Here is a 24,852-nt window from a genome sequence, read left to right as displayed (position 1 = left end):
AAAACACTGGTGAATATAATCTTGCATTCAAGAAACTACAATAAATAGAAACTAAAACTTATTTTTGAATGTGAAATTGAACATAACTGTGTGACTCTTCAGCTTTCAGCCACATATGATGCAGTTTAAACAGAGAACCCTGTATGTCTGTCTCTAGAAATGTATTTGGAACAAACAAAAGCACAAGTTTTGATTTCTTTCTGGACCCACTTTTCCTGTTCAAAATCTTATTTAAGCTGGTCCTGCTTTAGTCTGTCATATATAAACTTGTACAAAAGAACAAGCAATGCCATTGATGTCTGTTAGCACTCAGGTAAATACAGATGGGATTTTGAATACAGTATATTAACGTGAAAGCTTGTCATTGACTCTTACTATGATTTTATTTAAACTCATTTGAAGCACACTGGTCAGGCAGTTGATAGGTGCCAGCCTGCTCTCTGCTGCCAAATGTGGAGTGCCAAGTAAGGCTTAGCTTGGCTTCGCTCAAAAGGTTTATTTTGAGTGTAAAGAATTTGGCACCACATGGTCAAAATGTATACAGAATTTTCTTTTATAATAATATAGGATGCATGTCAAGATGTTTTGCACATATTTAAGTATTAATGTACAGAGGCAACAGGCAGATGTTTCACTGCCTATATTAATCTCAGTTGCAGTTAAAGTGCATTCAATTTTGACTAAACAATGCAGAGAGTGTCGTTAGATTGCAGAATAACAGTACATTGCTACATTACTTTACTTTATAATCACTATTTTGTGATTGCAATATTCCATGACTTGCACGGCAATTTAAACTTGAAAGTCCCATTAAGGTAAATGTAGGGTCTTGACGCAGTTCTTGTGAAGGATTATGCAGCTGTTACTGTAGGATACGAGACTGGGAATTTCAGATTGGTTAGAAAACAAAATTGAGGTAGCATTGGTAATAGTGTTTTTAATAATTATGGATTTGTGCACAAATTAATACCTAAGTAATGCAGCTCTGCAGTACAACAGTGCAGTCAAGGAGCATACACCATTGTGGCTTCCAGGTGGAAAAACATCAGGGAGGATTCGCTCTTGGCAGCTATAGCAGAGCTATAAAAGAACTTACAAAGTCTCTTTGGAAGTAGATAAATCCTGTGAAAAACTCTGACAGCAAGTTCAGATTCATCTATCAGTGACAACTTACATGTGTGAGCTAGATGCTTTCAACTTTGCAATTTGCTTTTTAATTTGAGGGATATAGAGCTTCCTCATTGATTTCTCTGCAGACTCAAGTTAAGTGCTTTTCCAACACAGCATTTACAGCACAGCTAGCTGTTGTGTGTGAGCTCCCCCCACACATTGCAACTCAACTACCCTGTCGTGGAGAGCCTATCCTCTGATGGGATGAGAAAGTGGTGCAGTCCCCCTGACCATCCGGGCTTCTCCGAGAAACTGCCAACAACACTTTCAGTCTAGTGTCGTCCACTTGGAATGCATTGGGCACCTGTCGAAAATGATTCCAATCCTGCTGAAAAGAATTCATAGCCAATCCTAGCACCTCAGTAAATCCCTCCTTATTGGCTGTCTAATTCCCAACCTTTCTTGTGTGTTTCTTCAGTTGTAGCAGGTGTTCTCACGGATGATGTAGTACATATATATATATATATATATATATATATATATATATATATATATATATATATATATATATATATATATATGGATATAGGCAATCAAGACAATACACCACAACTTTTGAGATTGTTTTTGTTATTATACAGATTTTTTTTTTACCTTAACCTGCTTGGCTGTTTGCCACAAGATGGGTGTGGGATGCAAAAAACATGCAAAGCAAGAAAAACTTGTGAAATGGAAGCGATAAATGATACATGTAGGGGCGGGGTTCCTTCCTCCAGGATTTGGTTTCTTACCTTCATAAATGCGTAATGAGTGGGCTGGTAACCAACAATACTGGTAACCAAGGTGCTTATTGAGGTGCTAGAATGTTTTAAATTGATTTAATTCTTTCCTGTCACCTGAAGCTAAAAGGCGGTAGTTAGCAACAACAACAAAGCTAGCAAGCTTATATCTAACACGAAGCATAGTTTTATACTTTATTAGACATTATAACATACCTCTGTGTGACAGAGAGCAAATGAATCCTAGTCAACAATCTCCCTCCCGACTTGTGAGGGCGCTGTATAACAGGAACAGTGTGCCTTGTGCTGGATGGTTCGGCAGTTCATTCCAGGGTCAGTCGGAAGCCGGCCATCCAGGAAGGGGGCGGTAGCCCCTCCCTGTGAGAGCTACGTGTGAACAGCACCCATCACCCTGTTTTGTTTAGCTGTGCAATTACACATTGCTGTGTAGTTGCCAGCATTATTATCTGATGGTGCCAAACCGTGATAACAATTAAAAGAACTGTTTGGAGCGCGAACACTGTGTTATTGTCGTTGTTTGAGCGCTGCATCACATCTACACCGGCACACTACTAACCACTTTGCCACACTCTGGCATTAAAGTGTTTCATAACTAGTAAATAACAACTTTAATGGAAATAGAAATGTTCCAGTGTAACTTTTGAGATAAAATGGTACAATTGTATTTAAGTGGAACAAAGTGGTTTGGAAATTATTCCAATAGTTTTTTTTTATAACCATGTGCCTAAATTACGCGCCTCAGACAGGTTTGTGAAGTACTGCATTAACCTTGAATAGTATAGTAAGGAAGCTTCTTCATTCTGTATTGATCTGGCGCCTGGCAATATAATGTTAATAATGAATGCAATATAGAACAAGGATGTGAAGGTACAGCTTGTTTTCCTTTCTTTTTTTTCATCAGAATGTGGAGGTGTTGAGGTCACCTTCTCCTTTCAGTAAAGTGTGAGTTTGAATAATGCCTTGATCAATTTGAAGTATGGTGCAATGACATTTCAGTTTCATAATAAAATATGTATTTTGGCCATCTGTTATTTATTAAATTATTTCTCCATGGTGTCAAAACACTCGATCAGAATTCTGAATTTAAATGAATAGGAAACAAAGTCAAGTAGACATCTCAGTTAATGCCTTCTTCTGTGTACTGATTAGTAACTATGTGGTGGTATTTTTATGTCAGTTAGGAGGGGGTGAGAGCTCCGCGTGAACAGCACCCATCATCGTAATCATTCTGTTATTGGTGGGTAATCAGGAGTGGAGTAGAGGCGTGGGGAAGATGGGGAGCAGTGGAAAGGGTGTGGGTTAAGTATGAACAAGTTGGAAAAAGAAAGGAATGCAATTAGAAATAAGGGTAAAAGAGTAAACATTTGTTTACTTGACATACATCGGACCTTATTACATTATTCCATTACACTCATTTCTATCAGACAGGAGTGTTACATTTGTTTTTAATCCCAGTAGCTTTAGCAATTCGCCTCTTAAAACTTGAGACCCTGTTTTTACACAGAGAGTGGTGCATGTATGGGATTACCAACCTGTGGATGCTGAATCACTGGGATCCTTTAATACCTGACTTGTTTTGGGATCTGTTCTGTTCTAGGAACCGGGCAAATGTAAATTTGCCCGGTTCCTACAGGCCCAATAGATGTATTGTTCTCTAGAAAGTATATATATGTATATATATATATATATATATATATATATATATATATATATATATATATAAAACAATATCTAAAATGATTGTAAGAAAGGAGAAATAACCTATGTTACATTCCTTTAACTTTGGAAGTTTTTGGCTTAGAAAATCTTTAAGATTTTTCTATTATTTTTACTTAGATTTTGCTCATAATAATAATAAAAAGATCATAAGAATGGTTTTTTAAGTTTTGGTTTTGAAATTGTTTTTGGCTTTGAGTCTATCTTCTATTAGATGACTTGGAATTAAATTGAAATTTAATTGGATTGGTTGCCACATTGGACTATTCCCCCTCCCTTTGATTCCTGACTGTTTCTCAAAAAGAGCCGTGTTTATATAAAGTATAATATACACACTGGGGAGGCCGGCCGAGCCAGAAATGAGAAACAAAAGATACTCAAGAGGTCTACTACAAAACCTCCCGGAGTAACTGACATACTTCTGGCTGCAAAAACCAGTGTCTGTAGGATTCTTAATTCCATCATCCAGCCACTTATTAAAATTGACTGTGATGTCCCATATTATTATTATTATTATTATTATTATTATTATTATTATTATTATTATTATTTATTTCTAGCAGATAGTATAGCAAAGTGTAGTAAAGCGTAGTGAGACCTGGGAAAGCTTAGGCAAGTAAGGTACCAGCAAGGCAAAGCACAAACTTGGTTGAAGCATGGTAAAATCTATTACAGTAAAGGCATGGGAACAACTGTACAAATGTACCATGTCCATAGGACAACTGTTAGCCACACTTGTGGTTTTTTCTGTGTGACGTCACTGAGACAGACATTTTATTTTTAAAGGCCAGAGACAGTTTACAGCACCACACAGCAACAAAACATCACAGGAACTATTTTAAAAAAAAAACGGGAAAACCCTGTAAATCTGATGTATTTGACGTAATTATATTAGAGCATTTATTCTGTCTCATGTGTTTTAATATATATGTTTTTACAACATTTATAAATATATAAGCAGATAATGTTTCATGAAATAAATTGATCAGATACGTTTTTTCCCTCCTCATTACTGATAATAATGGATTGAATAACTATTATTTTATTTATAAATATTTATTTTGAGAAAATAATTGAGTAGTGTCCATTATTGCTTATAAAGACCCTGAGAATAAACATTTATAACGGCATTGCAATCACTCAGATGAAACAATGTCTTGTTATTTGCCCAAACATCAATATTTTTCAACAAAACTTTCAGGAAGTATTGTAAGGTCCCTTGGCTCATACATAATAATAATAAAAAAAAAACCTGGTCCTGGGGGAACATCCCACTGAAAAATGCTTGATCCTTAAAGGGTTAAAGATTAGATCAATAATAGGAACTTGGGAAGATATGTCAGCATCTTTAAAACTATAGGAAGTAGTGATTGATTTGCAGCCTCCAGCTTCAGAGAAATTCAAACCGGACTCCCATCAGCACAGCAGACAGACGTGTCTTATTTTACCAGTGGTAACCCCAACAATGAATGGGTTCGTTAAATGCAATATATCTTTCTGTTTTCTTCCTAATTGGGAATGCCTACCTGAGGAATGATTTGGGTGTCCTTTTACGTCCACCAATCTCTTTTGCTGGACAGTGGAGAGCAATGTTGTACGGTGAAGATAACCAAGTGCAAAACTATAAAGCTATTTTACCAGTGGTACTGTAAACAATACTCCTAATAACTCTTTAGTGTAAATGCAGCTTTTTTATTTTGTTAGACATCTTCAGGTCAGTGTGTACTGGAAAGGCGTCTGCTCTTGTCTCCCTCTGCAGCAGAGCAGCACTGAACTGGCCAGCTGCAGGAGATTGCATACCAGCATTCACCACAATATTCACTCCTTTGTATCACTTTTGATGAACCTCAGTGAATCGTGAAAACGATTCAAATTAAATTAACATTACTTGATTACTTCAAAGCCCTTAAATCCATGTCACCCTAATTTCTAAACTGAAAGTTGTCTTCAAATGATAAAAAAAACACACTTTTACAACATGCTTCACAAATCACAAGACCTTCTCAACATGGCTGCACACAAACTTCCAGACTTATCATAGAAACACTTTTATCGATAAAAGAAACAAGAAAATGTAAATAAAACCCTGAATCTAAGTCGCTCCCACCAAAGAATTACTGGTGACAAACAGGAGGGCCCCCAGAAATGTTTCACATGGTATGCAAAACTCCAAATTCATCTCTTATCATTCAGTATGAAAAATGTCATATTACATTCATATTACAAAAAACAGGCGGCTAGAATATTTGCTTATAATCAATGCTTCATTGTACAGTATGTAGAACACATTAGAAAATAATATCTAAACCTGTTGAAATCAAGGGCCCTAGTGACAAATTTAGGTTTCACGATATACCACAGTACAATATTCCAATATTTCTTTTTCGCTTTGTTTTTGCTCAAGTATAATGCCAAGCAAGTTTAATGGTAGAGAGCTGTCCCCACCATGTTTCTGTCAATGTAATTTTAGTTGTTCCGGCTGGTCCCCAAGGGGCCTTCTTCACCACAGCTGCAATTCTATTTATTGTGCTGCCTTCCTGTAATGTCATGACTGGAACGAACATTTGTGCACCCTCTCATTCATAAACAGCAGCCTGCTTCATGCACCCTGCTTCTGTTTATACACACTTTCAATTATTACCTCATCGCTAACCAATCTAGGTGAATTCCATTTCAAACTATTTCATCCATAACTAAAACACACTCCCTTTATTAACGTTTACCATAGTGAAAGCATAGCAAAGTGGAATAAAGCATAGTTACATACTGTAAAGCCCAGAGAGGTATGTTAAATTATATTAGAAATAGCATGGCAATCCATGATAAACTATGGTAAATGCATAGTATAACCATGGGAAAACTTAAGCCTCAACTTTACAGTGGAAAAATGTTATAAGGGTCAATGGTGCTAAATTTAGAAATTCTAGAAGAAACATGTATTTTTCAATGTCTTCAAATCGAAATATTTGTCATTGACTTAATTTAATTTTGTTTATTATTTCTAAACACAAACTATGCAATCACTGTGACACAGAGAATGGAACTTTGATCACTCACATAGTGCATCTTCAAAAAGTACACCATAGCTCTCTGAACACTTCTGGTGACATCTGTCCTCAAAACCACCGGGTGGTGTTTCACAATTAAAAGCTATTAAAAAGACAAATGTTTATTGTTGTCTATCGCTCATGAAAATCAAACACTTTCTGTCTCTTAAAGGGAAGTGCTTTGTATCAGTTCCTTATTGTCAAAGTGGTGTCAGGAAGTACATAAACAAAAAATTGAATCAAAAAGTAAAGATGTGAGGGTGCCTATCCAAGCTGCCTGTGAAGTAACGACAACAACATAAGCAGTTCAGAAGTTTCCGGACTAAAAAAATAAAAGAACATTTGACTCTATAGTGTGGAATGCCAGGACCGAAACTGCATTTCTCCAACACCCAAGAGGTTGAATCTTATCACACCTAATTATCAGGGGAATAAATGACTAACTTGGAATCTATTCTCAAGAACATATGTGATTAATTTAGATGAGGTACCACTATCTGCCACATTATTCATACAGTGTGGTGTCCAGTAGATGACCTGTGCAGTGATGACTTCCATAGCTCCAATTCACACACCATTAACTAGAGTTGCATAAGGTTGCCTGAAAAAGCAAGTATGAACAGAAGAGTTTTTACACTCAAGATCTGTAATGGCTACTGGCATTGCACATTTCTGGTGCCCAAACAGCAAACACCTTATCACCATGTGCACATTCTAGCTTTGGGCTCTTGCAACAAAACAAGGGAACGACTAGGGGAGCAGGAGGTACACATGAAGGGAGCAAGTCCATTTACACACTGTAGCAAATCATCTATACTGCCTGCAAACAGATCGTCTTATCACCCAAACTTAAAGAATAAATAGCTGGGTTCTGAAAAAGATAGTGTTATACGTCCCCACATGTTGCTACAACTGTTTAAATAATCTACCTGTCATTTTTATTTTCATTGTTAACATCGTGACAACTTTTTACACTTATAACTTTAAAGTCTGTTTCAAAGCTTTTTTTTTTTTTTTAATGGCTGCTGTAGTGCACTGGGGTTTAAGAGCTGTTCTCTAAATCACTGCAGGAAGACTGATCGAAGATTTAAAAAAAAACATAGCAGCAAGTGCTCTGGCTTTTCTGTTCCGTACCACATCATGGATCACTATTGCTGTGTTACCTGTTTGACAATGTAGGCAATAATCCTTACACTGTCAGTGTGGCCATTTTGAAAAAAAGCTTTGAAACAGACTTTAAAGTTATAAGTGTAAAAAGTTGTCAGGATGTTAACAATGAAAATAAAAATGACAGGTAGATTATTTAAACAGTTGTAGCAACACGTGGGGACGTGTAATGCGATATTTATCGGAACCCTACTACTTACTCTTTAAGTTAGGTAGCTGTTTTTTTTTGTTGTTGTTTTTTTTCTCAAGAAGTCTTGGATAGCAGAAAATTACACACTTAAAGTCATTAAGTTCTCCCAATGAGATTTCATACGCACTGGAATGGATGTAAAAAGGACAGGTCATGACAAAATGAGAATGGTCATTACTACACTGCATTGGGCTTTGTTATTAAGCAGGGAAGGAGTTCAGGAAATCATGGAAAAGAACCTCAAATTATGATCTTTCTTCCTCTAGCCTTTACGTGGCATTGCATATGACGACAAAGAGAAAGTGATTAAAGGATGGGACGAAAACAAATCTGACGCAGTTTAAAAAACAAAAACTATCATAATGATCATTTCAAAACCAATATCAGTTTGGGTAAAATGCTGTACTGTGGGGGCATTGGGTTGTGTGAATATAATGGCCTGGCAGTGCTAAAAATTTGAGTCTGCACAGGCATGGTCCAGGACAGGCAGTAGGAGTTTTGTCTCTGTCGGCCCTGCAGTGACCTCAGCCCTGACCCTCGACAATCTCCCCACAAGGCTGAACTTTCATTCCTGTTTCTCTCGCTTGGCTCCAGGCCTCTTGTGGTGTTGAATTATATGACTTGGGCTCTGGTTCAGCCAGCAGTGTGCTTCATTATTATTTGTTTATTTAGCAGACGCCTTTATCCAAGGCGACTTACAGAGACTAGGGTGTGTGAACTATGCATCAGCTGCAGAGTCACTTACAACTACGTCTCACCCGAAAGACGGAGCACAAGGAGGTTAAGTGACTTGCTAAGGGTCACACAATGAGTCAGTGGCTGAGGTGGGATTTCAAGCCCTTTTCTTTAACCACTGAACCACACAGCCTTCATGGCCCCAGTCTGATTTCAGTCTGACCCCAGGCTAGGCAGGATTCTCAGACCTAGGGGTGAAAGGGCAGATATTTTCCCTAAAGTTCTCACTGTGGAAACTGATTCACTTTTCTGAAGATCGGAATGGAGGGGATCTGAAAGGCACAGCCTGTACATTTACAGAACATCTAATTACCTGTTTAATATCCTGTTAGGTGTGTGTGTGTGTGTGTGTGTGTGTGTGTGTGTGTGTGTGCGCTCTATGATTTTATATTGTTGCTTCTGCTTAGATCATTAATTATCATGCTTAAATGTAACTATTCCAGTGGTGGCAACTGTGAGTTGTAATGGAAGAACTTGATACAAAACTGCATTTTCAGATGATACAGAAATTGAATCTGCACAACCCAATAGATCATTTTTCAAATCACACACTTCAGAAATGTAGCGTTTAGAAGTGGTTGATAAAGGCCATTTCTTCTAGCATAGTTACAGCACAACAACAATCAAAGCCTCCCTATACTGGCTTTTTGTTTTCCAGAGACAGGTATACAACAGCAGCAAGGTCTTTTTTGCAGCTGGCTTGTTCTAAACATATCTTTTTATTTGGGTCCCAGCATCGAGTATAATGATACCTCTTCTCCACTGTACAACCAATGTGTTGTGATGCCAGAGTTTCACAGTTTGGTTGTCCTCTACCATAAGGGCCTGGGGCTCTTACAGCACGGATGTGGCAGTGGAAAAGGGGTATCAGTGCACCAATTAGAAGTTACTCCCCTTATTCCCCGTACTCTGTTTCCTGTGTTTTAAGTCACCTCTTTTCACATTTCCATACAGTACCTTTTCATGATAGAATCTGATAAATGTGATGTACAGTAATGGAACCTTCTCCCACAGGTGCAGCACCCAGCCAGGGGAGAGATATCGGTGTGGGCTGAGGGCCGAGAGCTGGTGATCGAGCTTGAACGCAATTAGTGAGTATTCATATGTAGCAATGTGCAGTAGATATATCTGAAATTTGAGAAAATAAATGTTATAATTTGTCAAGCTACTATCATTAGGGAATAAGAAAAAGTTATTATACTCAATAGCTTGCCTAGTTATGACATTTAACTGCATTCTGTGACATTCTGTACAAATGGAGCAATATACTGTAAGTCAGTTCCCAGTTTTCCTTATTACTGAAATCTTCTTTTACGATGTTTCATTTCACAGTGCAGCAAATGTGTTTTTTATTACTGCAGCCCCCAATTCTGTCCCATACAGATCATATTTTAAACAAGCTGGAGCTAATCGAGTTTCCGGCTGTTAGTTCGATGGTCACATGATTATGAATGGCCACAGTGTTGAGTTGTTTTGATCGGGAGGGGGGAGAACTTGAGAGGAGAAAATAACATTTTGTTTATTATCATAATAGACTATGTATAAGTGAATGGGATAAAAAGCAAAGGTTTTCAATGTTGTTTGGGGATGTCTTTGTCTTTCTCTCTCTCTCTCTCTCTCTCTCTCTCTCTCTCTCTCTGTGTGTGTGTGTGTGTGTGTGTGTGTGTGCGTGCTCGTTTATAGTACTTGCTGGGTCAAAAAAGCCCCCACAAGGAAGAAAACTGATGAAACCTAAAGTGACAAGATTTACTTCCCTTTTTACAATTACTCACTGGTACCATTTTTTTGTTAACCAAAATAAACCAGGATATCAGTACGTAATAGTTTAAAATTTCAGAAATAAAAATAGTTCTTCTTTAATACAGCACAGAATAATAATAATAATAATAATAATAATAATAATAATAATAAAAAAACATTTACGGACAGTGCCCAAATGGGAGCCACAGACATTATTATTATTATTATTATTTATTTCTTAGCAGACGCCCTTATCCAGGGCGACTTACAATTGTTACAAGATATCACATTATACATTATTTCACATTATACAGATATCACATTATTTTTACATACAGTTACCCATTTATACAGTTGGGTTTTTACTGGAGCAATCTAGGTAAAGTACCTTGCTCAAGGGTACAACAGCAGTGTCCCCCACTGGGGATTGAACCCATGACCCTCCGGTCAAGAGTCCAGAGCCCTAACCACTACGCCACACTGCTGCCATAACATTGCAATGTATACAGTACATAGTTTTCTTATTCCCTATTCCCTAGCCTATACTGAGATTCAGATAACAATCTGTGTAATTTTTATACAGTAACCGTTTCATGGCATGTGGTACTGTTTCACTGCTCCGCAGGGGGCTGTGTGAATAAGGTTTTATATTTCCACTGGGTCTCCCTGATGAGCTCATGGCAGGATATCCAGTAAGGAAGAAGCCTGCTGATGTAAAGAGGTTCTTGGTGCAGTGCCACTGGAGTAACGCTGATATCAGCTCTCGCTGTTTACCAACGAGCGGAAACAACCAGTCAAGTCAACCCCTGACGTAGAAATCGAATATACGTGTGCATCTTTAAATTGTGCACGTGCTTGTCTGCGCGTGTTTGGGTGTGTGGGAAGTGTAAGGTTAGGAATGGACTGCATGGTGAACCTCGGGGGACAACCATGCAGACTGCACATACAGGATTGCAGCTCATCCCCATTCAGATGTATTCAAATTAGATGTATTCCTACAACTCTTTACAATAGTCACCATTGAAAGTTCATGAGGCTGAGTGCAAATGTTGCAAATGACCCTTACATTCAAGTTCGTAGGTGGCAAAGTATTATGTAGTACAGTATATGAAGATTTGAAACAGTATGAGTCGCTTGTTGCTGAGACAGCAGTTGGCCGGGGTGGAACAAGGTGAAGAAACATGTGTTGCTGTGTATTGCGGAATTGTTAAATATAGTGTTTGGAGAAGCAGCTAGCAGCTGGATCGGCCAGCTCAGTGTTCTCTTCCTGTGTACAACTCTCAAAGCAAAACAAGACTTTTTATCATTCATATTTAGAATACAGTACAGTTATTTAAAATGCTTCTTCTTAATGAGATCTCTAATGGTTTATCCTAGCATAATTTTAAATCAAGCAGTACAGAAATACATAATTCAAAACAAAGGGTTATTATTTATTCATCCATTTGTTTCTGTCTTCTTTTTTAATTCCATTTATTTTTCATATCCACAGAAAAGATTTGAAGATGTGAATGGAGGTCAGGTGTAGTGTGCATTGAGACATTATGGAATCTGTTTTTCTCTGATTTAACACACCAGCCATCTTTGAGCAACAATATTGCCTCTATAAACAACCACTGTCCAAAGAAATTAGGCCCATTTAAAGCACTGGGTGTGATTTAATAGCTTCCCCATGTAGATGCCAGCATCAGAGATTTGAGCATAACACTTTTCAGTAATTACATTGTAAATACACAACAGATACAAGGCAATCATATTGCAGTTTAATTACAAAATATATATTGCCTACCATTTTTATTGTTGTTATTAAATGTGTAGTAGCTATATAAATATATTTTATTATAGTGTGTTATTGCAGAGAAATTAGGAGAAGTGTCACGTTTCCCTGCTTTAAATGAGAATTTTTTATTACTCCGTCGTTTTCCAATTTAGGGTGGGTCTTCTTCATGATTCAGTTTCTTTCTTCTGATTCATGTTCGGTTTGCTTATTTTCTGTTTCCTGCATCAGTATGCCTGCCTGATGGTTTGAATGCATTTCCCAAGCTAGCTTGCCTGTTGAACCCAACAGCATAGTTGCTGGGCTCCTATATACATGAGAGGGAACCACCAGCAATACAATTACAGTAGCTAATACATTAAAAACAGACTTACGGTTTACTCAGTCCCAGTCTGTACTGATATTATAAGTTCCCTGTTGTTCAGCATTTCAATGAAGCTTGCCTTGCTGGAATCATTATACAGACACTTAAAATCTCTGAAGCTACAGGTTTTTTTTTCAGCTTTAAAATATACTCAATACATGTCAGTGAATACATTAGCATTTAATGTAAATACACTTTTGCAAATTAGACCACACTGACTACCTTATTGGGATGCTGCAGGAGAGCAAACCATAAACTTTGGAAGAATTACTGTAGGCATATATAAGTACTTATAATAGCAAATTAACATTTGGTAATTTTTTGTTCTGATTGACCTCTGAAATATGATGTTTTTCAATAAAGTGGTGAAATATGAAAGTCACGTTTGTGGGATGTATTAAGTTAGTATAGCATGGAGCACCTTTGTAATGAGTAACAACTACTTGTATTTGTGCCACTCGATGAGCAGAGGAAATCCCATTGCTTCATCTTTTTGTGGAAGTGTATTCATGGTCAGGCTCCTGAACACATCAAGGACAAAACAATTCCAGTAAACCTTACCTAATACTTCTTACCATCACCCATTTCCTTATATCAGCGCTGGCCAAGCCTGGTCCTGGAGAGCCGCAGGGTCTTCTGCTTTTTGTTCGAACTTACTTAATTGAACCAAACATTTTAATTGGTCAACACTAAAAAATTGTCCAGGTCTTTAGCCATTCATGATACCCAGAAAACCTGCATGATTGTGGCTTTCCAGGACCAGGGTTGGCAACCCCTGCCCTGTATGAAAGATTAGCAAATTATGGAAAATGTGTACTGAGTCTGATTTTTTATTTGTTATTTTAAAGAAAAAAATTGGTGAATACAAAATTGTCCAAGCCCTGCATGTTACTGCGTTCATTTCGTATCTCAACCTTCCTACTTCCAAGAGGTCACATGTAGAATGCATTGAAAACATGCAAACAGGATGTACTGACAAGGAGAGACAAAGCTACTAGAATCGAACACCCAGGATCCAGTTCTTCTCAGTCTCCGTGTGACCTTGTGAAGTAGAAAGACAACAGTGCAGGACTGAAATAAGTTTACAAGCGCTCTGGCCTCTATTTAACTTCAAAACAAAAAACTATTAAAGAAAATGCACACTTATCACAATGCATGCATCTTTCTTATAGCTACATGTGAGACCTACTGTACGGAGTGGTGGTCAGTTAAACATATACTGGATATATTATTTTGCTAGCTCAGTGTCTTTTCATATCACTGTTACAATACATGGACAGTTCTTACTGACTTTGATCAGACAATGTTGTGTCAATGCTATGAACTTAGAAGCTGTGTGGAATATTGTTCATGATATCCAGGACCAAAGGAATTTTGAATGAACACCTTATAAAAACTGGAATAGTCCCTGTACTTGTTGGGTGTTGCCTGGGTGTGATAATATACTGTGTGTATGGGAAGCAGCTATCCCAGCAGGTCTCTCATTACGGGCTCAGCTCCACTAATAACACAATAGGCAATTTGCTCTTATCAACTACTGGAAACGCACTTCCTGCCTGCGGACCTACACCTGTTGCAACCAACTACTTTATAAATGGCTTATTTTATGACCGGAATGATTATATTTACTGTAATAGAGCCTTGCTTGGATTTATAGAATATGTTTCTGTACAGATGTAACAGTCTAGGCAGCTTGCCACAACAAATGCATCCTGTGTTTTGTCTAAATATGATTTTTTTATGTATGTGTATATATATATATATATATATATATATATATATATATATATATATATATATATATATGTTTCAGTCAGTACAGCTACTCTAACTGTCTGTGACGGATATGAAAAGATAAATCACTTCTGATATAGGTGACTGTTATGGGCTGTTAAATAACATGGGGAAGTTGGGAGATTGCAGGCAGATGGTGACAAAATTATGTTTACAGTATTTTTTGTTTTTTTTAACTGAGTCACTGGAGCATAAGGGTCATGTTACTGCTGGGGTCAATTTGAGCAAGTTGTCAGGCTTCCAGGAATTGCTTAACAGTGATGTTTCTTTATTCTTTTGGGAATAAGAGCTGTTTTACTTTACTCTCTCATTACTGTATATACAAGTCTCCACAGATGTTAAAATATGACTTTTTAGGATTTTTTGGCAAAAGTTTGTTGTAGTATGTTAAGCTTGGGGGGTTGTTTCTGTCTGAGCCAGGACCACCTTGTAAAAGAGGCCTCAAACTGAAAGATTTAACAAGCAAATAATGGAGATGCCTCTCAGTATTCCCTGTAATTGTATGGTTGTAACAATTTAAATTTAAAACATGTACTTAGCATAAAACACTTTGATCCTACCAACTCAGAAATGAGGCAGAGAAATGTGGTCAACAGCCTGCAAAAGCAATTATAAACTCACGAGTGTCCATCATGGCTGTTTTAACTCTTTATGAAATAAAAACTTGGAAAATTCTAGCAATCTGATAGAAACATTAATGTCATATTCATTAAAAATGTGGACCTTCATGCACTGATCGTGTCCGTTTGTCTGTCTGTCTGTCTGTATGCCACACTCCACATAGTGAACACGATAACTGCTTAAATTTGTATCTTCTCCAAACATGTATCGTAGACTCCTAGTTTCATATGCAAGTTACAGACCTCAAAAGCTCAAATCAAGAAATGTTATAGAACACATTTTTTTATAGTTTCCGTGGCAATAGCTGTGCTGTAGTTATTACAATTACACTACTCAGCATGTGTGCTCTTTTGTCTTCTAACCCCCACGCAGTCAAGTGTAATGTGAGATTATGAATTGAGTGTGATGGCTTTCAGTTTCTTGAATAAATACATGTTATAACCTAGTAACACACTCCAGGCTATGCGTTCGGAATATACAGACTCGGGTGATAAAAGTCACTTAGCTTAGATATTACAGAGTGAATTTACAGCCTGTTGTGTGTTGTCACCTACAACAAAAGCTGTTATCAAATTTTGCATCTACAACTTTCAGCGTCCAATAATCTTTTAAATGTATTGAACCCAGGTGAAATAGAAAAAAAATGCTTACATATTTTGTTTAAAAGTGATGCAATTTTGGAAAAGTATACTAGAGCCGTCGCAAGGGAGCGTGAGCAGATAGCATATGAGGGACGCCTCGCTACCACCAACTAGTGTTGGTGGTGTGAGCGTACAACCTCAAGGACCCTTGTGCGTAATGAAGGCTTAGAGGGGTCTACCACATTTAGTTGGTAGAACCTGGTGAATGTATACGGTGTAGGCCAGCTAGCCGTAGTACAAATGTCAGTCAATGAGGCACCTCGAAAGAGAGCCCATGACGCAGCCACACCTCTGGTAGATTGTAATATAATAATACTGGTAGAGTGTACATATAATAATACCGGCCACCCTCCCAGGTGGGGGTAGGCCGGTATTACTATATGCAGTCGATACTGTGTCCCCAATCCAGTGGGCCAGTCGCTGCTTCGAGAGGGCTTGAAGCAGGGTCCTTTTACCATAGCAAAACAATGAGCTGGTCAGACTGACGCAGCGCTTTCGTCCTATCCACATAACCTCTCAGTGCCCTCACTGGGCAGAGGGAATTCAGTTTCCTATCCTCCTCCGAATCAGGCCTCTAATTCCACTGATTGGTTGAAAGCCATAATCATCTTAGGTAGGAATGCAGGGTTCGTGTGCAACGATAGCCTGTTTCCATTATCCCAGACACGCATACAGGAACTGTGCACAGACAGAGCCTGCAGCTCACTGACCTGCTTAGCGGAGGTGATGGCCAATAAAAAGGATGTCTTCATAAAGAGATATTTCAGCTCTATGGAATGTATAGGCTCAAATGGGGCCTTAGTGAGAGCCTCCAATACCACATCCAGACTACACTCGGGGAGGACGTCCTTTCTAGGGGGACGCAGCTGCCGAGCATCCGTAGAAAATGGGTCCCAGAATATGGGTGTCCGGGGATACTGAGTCTATGGTGACGTGGCATTCAGATATAGCTGCCAGGTACCACTTTGAAAATACCTCCACTTGTAAGCATATGGTGGTCTTGTGGAGGAAGCCTTATCATTGTGCAGTGTACTAACGACCACATCTGAGAGCCCTAAGGCAGACAGACGGTCCCGTTCAGGGGCCAGACCCACAGCTGTGGGTGCCAGAGTGTGCTTTGCGCCTGACTGAGGAGATCCTTGCACAGCGGGATCTCCCAGGTCTGGCCCTGCAGCAGCTGGCAAATGTTCGAAAACCAGATTCTCCTGGGCCATCTGGGGGCCACCAGGAGAACTGTCGCTTTTTCTCTCCTAACCTTCTCGAGGAAGGCAGGGAGCAGCAGTACTGGCGGGAAAGTGTACAAAAGTGCTTTGGGCCATTTGTTGGCTAGTACACTGCTCGGAGCGCCAGCATATTTATGTGCAGGGATGTCCAGCGGCCTGTCCGGGACCCACTGACTCCTCTGCCTGCCCAGACCGCATCGAACCCAGGTTGGATGCGCCTGTTGTCACCACTTGATGTTTGTGTATCACTCCATGCTTACACCTTTGCTCAGGTGAGAGGCTAGCCTCCAACAGCGTAGGGCTTCCCAGCATAGGCGAGACACGGTCAGCCAACAATGTCTGTTGTGCTTGTGGTGTAGCCGAAAGGCACTGAGCCATGCTTGGATCAGGTGCATTTGGAGTAACCCAAGTTGGATGGTTGATGAAGCTGTGGCCATCAGACCCAATAGTTTTTGACACAACACCAATTGTACTGTGAACCCTTGTTGAAACAGGGCCAGACAGTTGCGAATTGCAGCTGCTCTGTCGTCCGACAGGTAGGCTCGCATCGTAAGGGAATCCAGCTGGAGACCCAAGTAGACCGCACTTTGCACCGGTAGTAATTGACTCTTGGCATCGTTGAGGGTGAGACCCAGCCTCAACAGATGCCTCGTCACAATCACTGTGTGGGCCACTGCTCCTTCCTGCGACTGGGAATAGATCAACCAGTTGTCCAGGTAGTTCATCACCCTGATCCCTTGCAGCCGCAAGGGAGCTAGGATGGCATCCATGCACTTTGAAAACGTGCGGGGGGCTAAGGAGAGGCCGAATGGCTGCACGGAAAACTCGAAGACGCTCCCCTAAAAGGTGAAGCGGAGATACTTCCTGTGTGCTGGATGAAGAGGGACGTGGAAATATGTGTCCTTCCAGTCCACTGTTGTAAACCAGTCGCACGGCCGGACAAACTGGAGAATGTGACGGTGTGCATAACCGTTGTGTACGGTGGCTAGCACCAGAGTGGGGGCTGCCTGGGGCGGCTTTGGGACTGCCTCCAAGATAGCTGCTGTGTTGGAATCCCACGTCCGGCTCCCTCCCATCGTTGCGGGTAGGCCCGGCTGTTAGCTTCTGTGGAAGCCTGAAGGCGGTGCCTCAAGTAATCACGCGGGGCAGTGGGGATCGGAACCGTCCGAGTCACCGTGCAAGTACGGTGGACGCCAGCATCTCGTTCTCTCCTACGTTAAATCCTGTAGCACAGCTCGACAATTACTTTTCCTGATTTACTGAATAAAAAGGCAACAGTTCAAACAAACAAGGAACACCACATGAAGTTGAAAAAGGTAATATTTAGAAGGGTGCTTAAAGTTTTTTTCACTAACGGTATTTCCACAATAGTCCACGAAAATAAATAGTAAAAACAAACATGCCTGTACACTGTTTTGTAGTCAAATACGTTACAGTTTACAGCACAAAAAATCCTCAATAATGTTTCCTTATTTTTTTGTTGATTGGGTGGGTTTTGACTTGCTTCATTAAAGAAAATGCCCTTTTCTAAAGAGCAGAGAAATCGCCAATGTGTTCGTATACAAGTAAGTTCAGGTGTTACATATGGTAGATGTCTGTACCACCCTATAGAATTCTGTACCCTTGATGATTCCACGCCGACACAGGTGCATTTTTTCAAAGATCGCTGGACGTGAACGCTTGATGTTTCTGAACAGTATTTACATGTAATACAATGAAAATGTTTTAAAAGAAAAGGAAAGCTGTATAAGGTTACTTTAATCAAGGGTTTTGTGTATTGAGCAATGCAAGAGGCTGAACGTACTGTATATCTAGAAAATCAGTGGTGTTAAATGTGCTGTTTTATTTTAGTATACTAACAAACTATAGTTTAACTGTGGTATGAATACAGGTGAGTACAATTGTATGTTACACTCTACCTCAAATGTAAAGTGTGTTTTTTTAAATTAGATTTCACAGTTAAATGTGTTGCTGTTTATGCTAGTGTTGCTAGTGTCAAACCTACAGTACAACAATTATTCTGTAAAAGTCTCTGGAGTAGAAGAAAAAGTAACTTAGTAGAAATAATATTATGATATTCTTAATAAATCCTGAAAATGTTACACGCTGTAAACACACACATTGCCATAGCAATCTTAGTTTCAAGAGTCTAAGCAGGTCATCAGGAATAGGCGTCAACATTTTTGTTTCCTGGAAAACATGCCTTTGTTGTTTATTTCAATGTAGATTAAATGAGATTGTACTGCCTGACTTTCTGTGCACCTGTTTGGTTTTCCTGTTGATAACAACATCTCGATTGAAGTGTTATTTCAGCAAATAACTTGTGATGATTCTGAGATGGGGGCGATGTAGTTTAATTGGTGGTAACCACTAAAACAGAACAAAAAAATATTTTGCAGGGGACATAAAGACAAGTACGCAATCGTAATGACTATCAAAAGATGGTAACTATCTACATTTCAGATGCAAAATTCATATGATATTTCTTTCTTGCCTTTTTTAGAATAATCACAGTGCCAATGACAATCTTTACTTAAAAAAACAATTAAAAAGCTTCCTCTTCCAAACTCCACTTTTCTTTAGGCATGACAAGTAAAATAATGTCACATGTAGAAACATTTCTGGCAATATTGCTCCAGAGTCAGAGCCTCTCCAACTCTCTCTCTGCAAGATTATAAGCAATCTTGCTTTCTATGCTACACTAGACAAATATTGCTAGCAGTAATAACTAGCAATAATTGCCAGCAGTAATTACTAGCAAAAATTTCCAGTGTAATTGCTAGCAATAATTGTCAAATTTAAAACCAAGGGCTGCATTTTAAAGTACGCATTTAACAATAGAGATTAAAAAAAAAGTTTCACAGCAGTTTGAAAGAAGATAACAAGAAGTTTGTACTATTTGATATGTACATGTGCTTGTTAGAAGGGTGCAAAGAAAAAAAAAACTTTCCCTGGTGGTGTCAGGTGCAGAAACATCATTTTAAGGGGGTGATGTAAGGATGTGCGCAAAAAAATACCCAAATGCTACCATAAATCGTGTTTAGCAGCCAAGTCTGATTTTACCGGCTGCTAAAAACGCAGCATATGTAAAGAATGGTGTTCACCTGGCGCTCTGCACCCGCTATCAAATTTGCGCTTTGCTGTCATTAATCCATTCAAATTATATTGAAATGCATTCAAATGAAGAAAAGAGCATGCAGTTCTGCGGGATCTGGATACTAAGTGGGCGCAAACACTATAATGTGATGTATGGATTTTGCCTTGCACTTAGGCAATTACTGACCCTCCAAAAACTTTACACCTCTTCTTACAAGGTGCAAACCATTGTAGAAGTGAGTAATTAAGAGATGTACACAACTGCAGAGACCTGTCATTGGCTTCAGGATGGCTGCTGTGGTACACTTCCTGATGCGGCGACACTTGGCTCTTGTTGAGGATAGACAGGAACATGTTCTGAGGCGAAGGGCAAGACAAAGAAGACCTTGTATATTCAATCCCAGGGTCACTTTGTTTGGGATGCCGGAGAATCGTTAGTGTCTCACTCCACAGGTCATCCTAGACCTAATAGCTGAATTGAGGGATGAGCTAGACCCCAGCATCAATTTAGGGACTGCTATCCCTGCACATGTGAAAGTGCTGCGTTCTCTGCACTACTTAGCCTCTGGTTCCTTTTAGACCACAGTTGGAATGTCTGGAGGGACAGCCAAATCCACCTTTTCCAGAGTGCTAGGCAAATTTCTGGATGTCAAGCTAAAAAGGGCAGGCCAATACATATCATTTCCTAAGGATACTAGCATAACTGATGTTGGCTGAGGCTTTTCAAACAACTCAAACTTTAATTTTTTTTTCCTTGCATCGAGAGGACTTTGCTGCCCTTCCTCTGACATTTTTTTTTATTCGTATTTGCGTGCTCCACAAATGTCATACAGCGACTACTGCTCTCTGTACTTCTAACTCTGCAAGTGCGGCCGCTAAATAGACTACGCTTATTGAGACCCTCATTAGCATAACTGTGGATCATTATTTGTGCATGTTGAGTAATTTGCATTGCTCTTAAGCTTACATAGGGCGCAGTGCAATTTGAATTTTGCGTCCATAATTATTTGCACTGTGCCTATACTTACACCACCCCTAAATGTCCAAATATAAATAAATAAATAACAGAAGCAGTCCTTAGCCAGCAGTCAATATCATAGCATAGCAGGCAGTCTACTGAACAACATACCATCTAAGACATATTTTCAATAAACACCTACTGTATTGAGGGGATGGTCCCTTTTATAAAGCACTGTGGGGGCCCCAAAAACTACTTATCTACTGAGCTTCTACCCAATAAATACATAATAGAGGGTAACCTTTACTTTTTGAATTTGCTGAAGTCTTTTGCTGGAACTTTCTTTCATAGTTCTCATTTTTTGTCTGCGCAAATTATTTTCCCCTGCAGTTGCTGTCAGAACTATGAATACAGTGGTATCTGGACATCAAACCCACTTCAACCCTGCTCTGCGCTCTGTAATAACCTAGTGGATGATTCAACCACTCAACTTATAAGTGTTTACTTTTTTTAATTAAAGCAGATTGATATTGATTGTTTAAAACACAGTAATAAGGCTTTTTGTTTACACTTTTGCAACAACTCTTTCCCATGGCTGCTCTTGAACATCTTAAAGTGATTACATTCCCTGAAGACACTTTCCATACACTTGAGGCTTGGTTCTGTTCATATGCTACACAGGCACTGGGGCATGGATGCAGATAAAACAAATATGAATCATTGTTTAGTAATTAGTTCAGCGGTAGCTCTCTATAAACAATCCCATAGTCTATACGTTTGTTGGCTTTGTGTACATGCCCCCCCCCCCCTTAGGACTACCAGCATTGGCTTACATGGAAGCTATGTGTGATTGGTTAACTGTTGCTGCCTGGAATTAAAAGCCCCCTCCCATGAGAAGACGCTAGAGGGGGGCTGACGGGTCCACGGTCCACCCCCCCAAAATAAACTCAGACATTACAGCTAGCTTTTATAAAAATAGTATAGTTCCTGCTCTGACTTTCTTGATATATCCCCATTGTTGACTGTCTGTGGTTTTTTCTCACTAGACATAATTCACTCACAGTTAGGGGCCTGACACATTTCAAATTTAATTTGTTATCTGCAGAGTTGTTTGTTGTTTGTCTTAACTGATGATGGCTGTCTGTGGTTGCTTGTGTTGCCTTGCCCCTTCCATTGCTTGTAAGGGGATGGGAGGGAATATTAAAAACCCTAACATCACATTTCCCTACTGTTGTCATTTTAATATCAACCCTAACTGATGCATTAATTATTTTTTTTGCAAAGAATATATATATATATATATATATATATATATATATATATATATATATATATATATATATATATATATGAGCAAAAACTAAAATCATCAATTAAATTAGACACCAAGTATAGTATACATTGACAATTTCCCACAGTCGTTTGATTTCATATGCACAACAAATCTAAACTATAGAAGCAATGGGGTTTTCTGATAAATGTGTGAGTATATGTGACAGAAAGCAGCGAGAACAGAGTTCCCTGGACGGGCTGGCCTGACAGTTCTTTCCCAGGGTTCAAGGGAAGTCGGCCAGCTAGGAAGTGGGCAAGACTCTGTTGCAATAACGCATTGACCCGGGAGGGAAACGACGTGGCAGCTGCAGATTGGAGAGGCGGTTGCACTCGTTTACCAACTGGTCATGTGTGACAGCATAAAAGGGGACGGAGAATCACAATCTGTTCCTTCGCTTTGGTTTGTGTAAATAAACTAAGAAGGACTGTGTGAGACCCCGTTGCACGTAAAAGTACCGTGAGTGGTTTGTTTGTTTGTCTTGTAATTGTATTGTCTTGTCTTGTGCATTACTAGACGGCTAACACAGATCCGGAGCTGTCGCCAAGGGCCAGCACTAAACCGGACAGCACTTAACCATTGTCACAAATATAAACTTGTATCACCCACCACGAGCACTACTGCACACACCCAGGACTGGTGACCGTGTTTGTATTATTGTGGGGCGGATATTGTTTATTATTTGGGACTGTCTTTCCCGTGTTATTTACCCTGTGCTGTACACATTGGTGTGTATTGCAGGGGAATTATTGTTTGGTCGCCAGACCTGAAAAATACAATAAAAACATTTCCAAACTGGATTACAATTATCTCTGTCTGCTTCTTTCACGCACTGCATCACTCCTGCACCTGTTGCCAATCAGCCACTTTGTCACAGTGTATATATATATATATATATTACAAAACATGAACATATTGAGAACGAGACCTTAGGTGGCCAAAAGAATCGTGAATTGTTGTGGAGTAATTAGATTGGACCTTGTTCCCATAGCCTCATGATGAAAAATAAAAATAACAATTTACTCAATTGGTATAATAAGTAATGGGTATGGGTAGAGCATATTGGACTCTATTGATATCTGTTGTGTTCTATTAGGTACAAAAAAGTAAAATGAATTGAACCGTACATACATTCAAAGGGTTAACATTAGATCAAATCAGATTTCATTAAAAGAACAACAGAGAGCCATACAGGAAAACAGAAGTCAGGTTGACAAAAGGTAAAAAATACAGTGAATACACTTTATTCCAATTTCATATCAATTTCACATCCAGAATTAAAACATTATAAAGCAGTTAATAATCCAATTACTCCCCCCCACCCCCTCCCCGTTGTTTCAATCGAAAATACATGCAATGAAACTTTTAAGAGTTTCCTATCCCACTGTTTATTTTCTGTGTTTTTTTGTTTTTTGCAGTCAGCTGCTGGGCCAAGATTTTACAGAGACCCATTATACTGAGGATGGGGTAGAAGTGACAATCTCGCCAAATTGCACAGTAAGTAAAGTATCTAATATTGATTCATTACAGAGCCAAGCCAAGCTGTCTCATTCTTCCTTCCTCTGAAAGAACTCTTCTGTACGTCTTAAATACACAGTAACTCTCAAACACACATACTTTTTTGACACACTCATAGTAATTGCTAAAATGCAGTTCCTACATTGAACTAGGACTATGAGGAATAGCAATTAAAACAGATCTCTATCTTTGCACAGCAAAAGCTGAGCGGAGCATTGGGTCAGTGCTTGATGAGTTACCACTGTCACGTAAGAGAGGAGAGATCATCTGTATCAGGCTGAATCTGTATCTTGTGACGGATTGCCTTCTGGTCACAGGTTTTCCTTCTTCAAACAAACATTTGACAACCAGGATGCGAGAAAACGCTGTAGCGGGTGTTTATTATTTACAATGACAAAAGAAAAATAAAGAAAACAAAACTTTTCCAGTAGGTAGTTGTCCAGTTCTTGCAATAATAACAATAATACTGATTTCACTCACTCACTCACTCACTCACTCTCCAACTAAGCTCCTACCATCACCCTCTCTGAGTCACACACACACACACACACACACACATTTTTAACATAACTAATTACATTATTGAACTATTACCAAACAATTAACTCAATCTGGATTCAACCCTGACAACAGCAACCTCGGGGTCCTAATGCCCCATGTATTGTCTCTGCAGAATAATAAGTATTTATTTTAAACCAAACTTATTTATTTTTACTTTCCCTTAGTTAACATATAGTTATCATTTACAAGTGTATTTAGTAACCCATCTTTAGTTTTAATCCCAAACAATTTATTTGTTTTACCATCCATTTCGTTTATGTTGTCTTGTCACATTTTGTTCGTTTTCTTAACCAATCCCTCACAATCTGTATGACACTTCACACACTTGCCGCTATGGACGCACTGACTTTGTGAAGCATACTCACTGAAAAATCAGATACACACAGCAGAGTTGCTTGTAATCATTAACGTCTGGATGTAGACGCTAGGCATTAGAGTTGGCGTGTGGAAGTGACAGCGTGGGA

At 39.1% G+C, this 24,852-nt stretch overlaps 1 protein-coding gene across 1 annotated transcript in view; it reads left to right on the top strand.

Annotated features, from left to right (window-relative positions):
- The window catches only part of LOC117408575 (disintegrin and metalloproteinase domain-containing protein 33-like), a 96,735-nt gene that overhangs the window by 31,362 nt on the left and 40,521 nt on the right, over positions 1 to 24,852 (top strand). The window contains exons 3-4 of the mRNA XM_034013690.3: positions 9,780 to 9,856; positions 23,728 to 23,806. Coding sequence (XP_033869581.2) covers positions 9,780 to 9,856; positions 23,728 to 23,806 — 156 coding nt within the window. The remainder of the gene's footprint in view (positions 1 to 9,779; positions 9,857 to 23,727; positions 23,807 to 24,852) is intronic.

Source organism: Acipenser ruthenus, chromosome 2 (genome assembly GCF_902713425.1).
Source record: "Acipenser ruthenus chromosome 2, fAciRut3.2 maternal haplotype, whole genome shotgun sequence".
Taxonomy (NCBI): Eukaryota; Metazoa; Chordata; class Actinopteri; order Acipenseriformes; family Acipenseridae; genus Acipenser; species Acipenser ruthenus.
Note: the sequence above shows the minus strand (reverse complement) of the source record. Positions and strands in the feature narration are given on the sequence as shown.